This window comes from Lucilia cuprina, chromosome 5, assembly GCF_022045245.1.
Source record: "Lucilia cuprina isolate Lc7/37 chromosome 5, ASM2204524v1, whole genome shotgun sequence".
Lineage (NCBI taxonomy): Eukaryota > Metazoa > Arthropoda > Insecta > Diptera > Calliphoridae > Lucilia > Lucilia cuprina.
This window is the reverse complement of record NC_060953.1, coordinates 54,470,091-54,478,365: the sequence shown is the minus strand read 5'-3', so window position 1 is coordinate 54,478,365 and position 8,275 is coordinate 54,470,091. Positions and strand designations below refer to the sequence as shown.

Here is an 8,275-nt window from a genome sequence, read left to right as displayed (position 1 = left end):
TCAGTTCTAGTTCAGTTCTAGTTCAGTTCTAGTTCAGTTCTAGTTCAGTTCTAGTTCAGTTCTAGTTCAGTTCTTGTTCAGTTCTAGTTCAGTTCTAGTTCAGTTCAAATTATAGTTAAAATACACACTTTTATTAATTTCCTAAAATTTCTCGTTTACTTTCAGATTCCTCGAGTGGAAAAGGTCGTCTTTGATAACCGCATCAAACGTAAAAATGTCTTGGCACTAAATGAAAAAGTTGCCGCCATACGTGAATATGAAAAACGACCGGTTTACAAACGTATAGGACGAATGTTTCACTGCAGTCCCGATCAAATAAAACGTATAGTCCAGCAAAAAGATGCAATATTAAATGCCTGGGAACAGAGAACACGTAAGTGTCGAGATGCCAAGACATTGGAAATGAAAGTGGTGAAGGTGTCAATGTTGGGAAAGGCCGTCTACGAATGGATACGACGTATGATGTATTACAAGGATATTTTAATAACAGATGGCCTCATACAAAAGATAGCCCTACAGTTTAAAAGTGCCATGGGATTGCAGAATTTCTTTCCTCATCCGGATTGGTGTAATAAATTTCGTTCTACTTATAATATTGCTACATGCGATAGTAAATTATTAAATATCGGCTATACACAAGGACATTCGGTGCAAATAAAGGATGTTATGAAAGATGTTTTATCCGAATGTTCACCAGATCACGAGGACGGCGCTGATGATGATGGCGACGATGAAGTGGAATGTCTTGATGATGTTGACGAGGAGGAAAATGGTAATTGTGAAAATGATTGCATCAGTATACACAGTGATGAAGGAGAGGTGAGAGTAAAAACAAAATTAAGAAAGAAAATAACAGATAAAAATGAACGTAAAGCGAACAATGAGGTGGTCAACTCCAAGCCAGTACAAATAATGCCTCATGCTCAATTGCAGGGCTTAAGACAGTTGGTGGCACTACCCATACCAGCAAATGGTATGCCAGGCCTATCTCAAAAGGTTTTAGTAGCTACTCCCATTGTAGCGCCAGGACAAAGACAGGGTTCAGCACCCATGACCATGACTATTATACCATTGGCTTCTTTAGCTCAGCCATCAAATGCAGTAAATACCTCTACCACTATAGCTGCAGTAGCAGCCGGTTCCTCCATCTCCCCTAAGAGCAATAATAACTGTAGCAAAGATCAACCAGTTGTGGTGCCGTCGCCAATGCTAGAAATTAAAAAGGAAATCAAAGAAGAACCCAAAGATGATGATAATATAGTAGAAGAAAAGCGAGAAGAGGAAGTTATAAAAATTAAGAAGGAATATCTAACCGATGATGAAGAAACTACAGATACACCAACAAAACAAAGGACAACACCAACTATACAAACTAACACACCCACACACATTGTCGCCATACCTTTGGCCAATAAGGATATGTTGGAAGAATCTACAAATGATTCACTAGATGATCTAACGCTGTCTTCGTTAAGAAAACGCATTAAAACCGAAGAACCTAATGCCGAACAGAAAACAATAGAAATAAATTCTTCCCCACCACCCTTGACTTCAATACAAGCTGCAACAACAGTTACTAGAACTTCAGCTGAAATCCCACCTATGCCTCCTTTAACTAAAGCTCCTATCCAAAGAAATAACTCACCACCAACAACATCATCACTTAAAACACATATGAATCCTGCTCCTACTAACTCAACGCCAACACAAGCACCTTCCAATCGTTCAAGTCATAAACGTCTAAGATCAGACGAGGACCAGCAACCAGCATTACCACCCATACGTTCATATGCCGAAGGTAGAAAATATTTAAAACTTTTGGAAGATTTTGCTTTAGAACGTGAAAATTTCCGTTTAATCGGTTTAATAACAAGAGCCGATGAAGTTTTGAGAGAATTAGATCGTAAGGAGAACAATGAAGACGAAGATGTTGATATAGATTAATAATGGTGGTTAATATTATTATTATTACTTTAACTTTTTATACCAAAAATGAAATACCAAAGTGTGTTTATTGTTATTATAGTTATTTAAGTTAGTGATTAAACTGAAATAAATTTATGTGTAAATATAAAAAGTGAATAGAATTTGAAATAAAATTTTCTAAGAAAATTAAAATCCAAAAAAAACTTTACTCAACAGATTTGCAATGTTTTACAAAAAATTTTCATATATTTTTCTTTCTGAATTTCCAAGAAATTTTGTATTATAAAAGAAAAAAGCAATAAATGTTTCAATAAAATAAATCTAAAACTTTATAAAAAACTTGCTTTTAATTATAAAAGATTAAAGATGAAAATGCAAAACGTATTATTATGAATATTAAGAGACAACAGTGTATTTCAGAAATTTAAAAATTTCTTTAAGTTACTCGCTATGGAATTACATACACAAAAAAACCTAAACTAAAACTAAAGTGAAATGACATTAAACAGAATATTGTTGATAAAAACAAGTAGGAAAGTATAGTCGGGCATGGCCGACTCTACACCATGAGTATATTTTTAAATTTTAATTTTTTTAAGAAACTTTTACGTTGAATATTACAATAATTCCAAAATATTTAAGCAATTTATTGATTAAAAAAAACTAAAATTTCTAAATGAGTCTTTATATAGGTCAAATATGGGCCGATCCTCGGTAAATTTTGGAAAGGATATATTTTTAAATAACAGTTAGTTTTGTTAAGTTTCATTGTGATACAAGTCAATTTTAGACGTTTAAGATATTTTTTGAAGGGGGGTTTGTATGGGGGCTAGGGTCAAATAAGGGCCGATCCTTACGAAAACCTACAGTGTCATTTATACTTATATAGAACTTATTTGTGCCAACTTTCAAAGAGATAATAGAATATTTGACGTAATTATGGCATAAAAATCGGGAGGTACGATTGTATGGGGGCTAGGTGAAATAATGAACCGATTTCAACCATTTTCAATAGGCTTCGTCCCTGTGCCAAAAAACATGCTTGGTCCAAATTTCATCAAATTATCTTGAAAATTGCGGCCTGTACCTTGCGCACAAGGTTTACATGAACAGCCAGCCAGACGGACGGACGGACATGTCTTAATCGACTCAAAAAATGATTCTGAATCGATCGGTATACTTTAAGGTGGGTATTGGACCAATATTTTTGTATGTTACAAACATCAGCACAAACGTATAATACCCTCCACACTATAGTGGTGTAGGGTATAAAAAAGGCACATGTTTTTCCCTACATACACACATATATGTATGTAAATATAGAACATATCGTATCAGAAATAATTAGTGCGCAGGTCTACAATCAGAATGAACAAGAAACAAAAAAACTCATTAAAACGACATTTATGTTTTATTTTAAATAAACAAAAAAATCACTAACAAAAATACTTAAGAGAAATAACATTTAGTTGTTTGCTTTTTGATAGCATTTAAACGAATGAAATAGAAACAAACAGACGGACATTTGAAGGGACTAACTTTAAGACTTAAGACTTTTAAAAGTTGATTATAATTTGAAATATTTACCTAATGATAAGAACAAAAAGATGCATTAAATTAGTCTTAGCACAATATAAAAGTAATGTTGTTGCAATTTGGCAGATATATTAATGGAATGAAGTGTATTAATGATACCAATAGAAGTTCAGTGATGAGATAAACTATTAGTAGACAGTCTTCAATTGTTTTGCAGAATATGTGTAGTGCAATACTTTTAGTTCCAAATAAAATATTTTTGTACTTTACATACATATATAACAGAAAAATGTTTAGTCCGACTAAGGGCGGGTTTCTTACTCATCAGTTAAACTAGGCTTAACTTGCTGATAGATTAAACTCGAAACAAATTTAGGCGGACTTTAACCGATGATTGTGTTTTTCAGTTTTAGATTTAAGCTCAGTTAACTTTGTCAGTATTGCCAACTTTTCACTCAAAAATATAAACAATGAACAGCTGTTTTTTGCAAACAATACTTTTGTAAAATGGAAAATTTTGTAAAATTGTTAAATAAACATTTATCATGGGCTTGAACCTGCTGCTGTTAAAATTCTTAATAGACTTATGACTGGACATACTTTTGGTAAAATGTAGTTGAACAAAATTGGTGTAATTGACTCTTATCTTTGTAATGTGTGCAATGTGAACGAGACTTCTGATCATATTATTTTCAAATGTACTAAATTTGACAACTTGAGGCGCAAATATGGCTTTTTCGACAAGTACTATGATCTTTCTTCCCTTCTGAAATCGGGTGACTTTAATGTTTTCAAATTACTTTTTGAATTTCTGAGAGATGCCAAAATAGAGCTGTAGTCTATTTATGATGATTCAATGATGTAACTTTTCTATTTTTGTGGGATAACCTGGCAGTTTGTGAGTTTAATACTCCGCCAACACACTTCAAAGTTAAAAAAATAAACATTTAAAACAATAATAAATAAAACAAAACACATCAGAAAATTGCAATTTACTTGGGGCAGGTTTCTTACTATTCAGTTAAATTAGGCTTATCTTGCTGTTAGATTAAACTCGAAACAAATTTAGGCGGACTTTAATCGATGATTGTGTTTTTCAGTTTTAGATTTAAGCTTTTAACTTTGTTAGTATTGCAAACTTTTCACTCAAAAACATAAACAATGAACAGCTGTTTTTTGCAAACAATAATTTTGTAAAATGAAAAATGTTTGGAAAAGTGTTAAATAAAAATTTAAAACAATAATAAATAAAACAAAACAAATCAGAAAATTGCAATTTACTTAAAATATTAAGTTTTTGTTCTTCCGAAGTCATTGTTTTATTGTTTTTGTTAATTGTGTTTTCTCAATTATAATTTGAGTTTAATTGGCCAATTACACTCAGTTAAACTAAGATTAAAAGTAACTTTACTGCAGTAATCATGATTACCAGGTTCGTTCTCACGACAATTGGATCTTCGCTCCGGAACTACCCGAGTCATACTCGGCCAAAGATTGTCAACCCGGCGACAGCTGTAACAACCGAAAGTTTTTTCCCCAGGAAAGAACTATCGGCGACAGTCGAGCTGTTACAACAACCAGGTTTAACCAAAAAAGGAAGATTATCTTTATCAGAAAACCCCGCTAGAACATAAATAAAATAAATCTAAACATTGATATAGACCCAAACTGGAAGTTAACTAGAACTGAAAAAATAACTAAAATTGAACTAAAAACATAACTAGACCTAAACTGAACTACAACTAACGTTCATAAGACAATTGGATCTTCGCTCCGAAATGACCCGACTTGTCCTAGCGACAGCTGTATCAAGTGAATGTTTTTTTCCTCAGGAAAGAACTATCAGCCACAGTCAAACTGTTACAACAACAACAACTAAAAGCTATGACGGCTGTGAAGGAAAAAACTTACGGTTGATACAACTGTTGCAGAGTTGACGATCTTTGGTCGATTGACAATCGGTTAGTTTCGGAGCGGAGATCCAATTGTCGTATGTGGCTTATGCTATGTATACACGATTGTTAGATCATACAACGTTGTTAGTTTTTAATCCAAATATCGGATTTTTACAGCTTCTAAAACTAAGATTGGATGTAGTTCAGAGTTGCCAAAAATGAAAAACATCTCTCCAATTAGTTCTGATGAAAATACTACATCTTTTTCCACACTTTTTTGCTGGGTGACTTAAAACTAGGCCTGGATTAAAGTGCCACTGCACCCAAGCAAAAATGTGGAAAAAGTGTAGTAGATGTACATAAATTAAAACTAGAACAAAACTTAACCATAACATAGATAGATTTCAAAATACAACTTACCAAACATCCCTCCTACTATCTTCATGATTGTACTTTTTGCTCACGAAATAATATTATCCATTTTTTTAGAGTCAAATATAAATGTTTTTTGCTTTTTTTTTAATAAAATAGAACACACAAAATAAATTAAATACTTTAAAAGACACGGCAACAAAAAATGATTTTGATGATATTGATGGTAATGCTTATTGAAACTGTTTGCGAACTCCAAAGACGACGACTAGGATTTCTATGAAGCCATTTTATAATTAACTACAGTATCGACTTTATGCAAGCCAGTTGAAAAGGAACGTAATTGTACGGCTTGGGCATTCTGTATAAATGCAGGACCAGTTTCATCCCAACTTTCGGGTACATCACAGGTCTGTAGCGTATGGATCATAACGTCAAAAGTACAAATACAATCCAATAATGGCAAATAGGTAACAGTGGCCGATATTTGGCGCATAACATCACGTATTTCATTTTGTATGCGTTTTAGTTCTTTGGAAGAGGTCAATTTACTGGCATCGCTGGTATCGCCATCACCCAGTTCGGCATTCATTTTGAAATCCCAACACTCTAGAACTTCTTTGGTATGGGCATTTGTTATGACCATGGATATTTTGTTGATCATATTTTTGGCCAACCATTCTGGAAAAATTAATAATGTTAAAGATTTATGTTTGAAAAAGGATTCCATCCCTTTTGTTACCTTCTGTTTGTTCGAGCACCTTTTTCAAAAACTCTTCTATTTTGGGATCTTTGGACATGAGTATGGTTAAACCATACTGTTGTGTACTTTCAAATGTTTCTGCCGGATAGATGCCTCTTTGAAAGAGTATGGAATTGATGCCGTATTTTAAGTATTCTGCTATAATTTGTGCCGAACCTTTTAGAGTTATACAATTTTTGGTAGCTTGTGTGGTGGACATGATTTGAGAAAATTTGTATTCAAAATATTTCTTGCTCTAAAATTGTTCAAGGGTAATTTTAAAAATGAAAACTATTAAACAAAAAAATCCGCGTTTATTATAACAAAACATAAACAGTACAGAGACACAAGCTGAGACGGCTCAAATCGATGGCGGCGGCTGATCACCGGTAATATTTTGCAAGCCACGCCGCCGACTTTAATTTCTGAAGAAAAAGTTTAATTGAGCCGACAATTTAGCCGCCGCCCATATTTTCTATAAAAAGCCGCCGACCTAAAACTGTTCAGCCGCCGCAGTAGTGCTGCTGCTCTCGCTCTGCTTTGTTTTTATAAACAAGAGTACAATAACAAAATTTACCGTATGATTATGTATTTTGTTTTTGCATGTTGACCGTATGCAATCGTGTTAACTTAACCTAAGCGTTTTGATAATGGTGGAGATGCCAGTCGTACTGGAAAAATTAGAGTTGGCGTTGTGAATCTTCGATTCGGCCAAGTTAAGTCTTAGCTTAAAAAACAAACAATTTCTGTTTGAGCATGAATAAAAAAATCTCAAAATGACATTTTCAGAGGTTGTCTCTGATTCTTGCTCATATCTCCGATATTTATGGAGCGATTTTGCTGTTTTGAAATAGCGATCTTCCCGACTTTAAATTTTGGGCAAAACTAATTTCAAAAGTTTTTGAAACGTTTCTCTGTCTATTTCTGGTTTATTTAATTTTGCTTCAAATTTTTATCGAAAATTTGATTCATCGTTCGTATAATTTTTTTGGAAAAATCTAAAAATATAAAATATGCATTTCATTAAATAAATCTCATATAAGATATGTATACAATACCCGTTTAAGACTGGTCTAGGTATTTAATACGTAAATAAACTTTTATTTTATATCATATTGTTTGCTTTTTTTCTGTCTGGCAGCCACCGAACTTATTAAAAATAAAAGGCGTCAAAAAATATTTCCGGCTTAGTCATTAACAGCTGTTTATGTTTTTTTTTAACAATTTCGTTTTTCCAAATTAAAAAAGAAAATATTTTAAATTTTTATAAAAACGGATTGTATAATCCACCATTGCAATGTCGAATACGCCTTTATGCACAAACCCACTTTTTTATCAGTTTTTCACTTGCTTTTGCCGTTTTTACTAAAAATATTTGTAATATTTGACCTGGTCCACAGTAGGAAACTTTTGTTTAGAAACTTTTTCAATACTCTTTGGAAGTTTCTTTAATGTTCACACATAGAAACTTTTGTTTCAGAAACTACGTATTAATTGCATTGATTTGTTATACGAATGAGAAAAATAAGAACTTTCCAAATACGAGAAACTCTGCACCGGGAGAGAGATGGATGATATTCATTCTGTCACCAAAGTGACAAGTTTCGCAGTGTGAACCAGGTCTTTGTAGTAGGGTTCTATAAATCGACTTTCGAATAATCGACTTTTTGTCGAAAAAAGTCGAAGTCGACTATTTTGTTCCAAAAAAGTCGATAACTCGACTATCGTCTATAAAAAGGGTCGAAAAGTCGACTTTGCAAATAAAAGTCGAAAAGTCGTCTTTGTAAATAAAAGTCGGAAAAAG

At 33.1% G+C, this 8,275-nt stretch overlaps 3 protein-coding genes across 3 annotated transcripts in view; 1 reads left to right on the top strand and 2 right to left on the bottom strand.

Moving 5' to 3' along the window:
- Nucleotides 1-2,077, top strand: part of LOC111685595 — a 6,926-nt gene extending 4,849 nt beyond the window's left edge. Inside the window, exon 2 of the mRNA XM_046951625.1 lies at nucleotides 166-2,077. Within this exon, the coding sequence (XP_046807581.1) occupies nucleotides 166-1,944 (1,779 nt within the window). The 3' untranslated portion in view covers nucleotides 1,945-2,077. The remainder of the gene's footprint in view (nucleotides 1-165) is intronic.
- The window catches only part of LOC111685596, a 16,916-nt gene extending 11,005 nt beyond the window's left edge, over nucleotides 1-5,911 (bottom strand). Inside the window, exon 1 of the mRNA XM_023447864.2 lies at nucleotides 5,778-5,911. The gene's annotated coding sequence lies outside the window, so the exon portion shown is untranslated. The remainder of the gene's footprint in view (nucleotides 1-5,777) is intronic.
- On the bottom strand, nucleotides 5,838-7,759 carry LOC111685597 (mitotic spindle assembly checkpoint protein MAD2A). The gene is made up of 4 exons (XM_046951626.1): nucleotides 7,530-7,759; nucleotides 7,049-7,469; nucleotides 6,472-6,727; nucleotides 5,838-6,410 (listed from the first exon to the last, which is right to left on the bottom strand). Exons 3-4 carry the CDS (start codon nucleotides 6,689-6,691, stop codon nucleotides 6,007-6,009), a joined length of 624 nt encoding a protein of 207 aa, XP_046807582.1. The 5' UTR covers nucleotides 6,692-6,727; nucleotides 7,049-7,469; nucleotides 7,530-7,759; the 3' UTR covers nucleotides 5,838-6,006.
- Nucleotides 7,760-8,275: the final 516 nt, after the last annotated feature.

Bases quoted from the DNA above. Each gene is read 5' to 3' on its own strand.
- LOC111685597 (XM_046951626.1), bottom strand. From the start codon at position 6,691: ATGTCCACCACACAAGCTACCAAAAATTGTATAACTCTAAAAGGTTCG. The intron at 6,411-6,471 runs GTAACAAAAGGG...TAATTTTTCCAG, and splicing joins GGTGCTCGAACAAACAGAAG to AATGGTTGGCCAAAAATATG.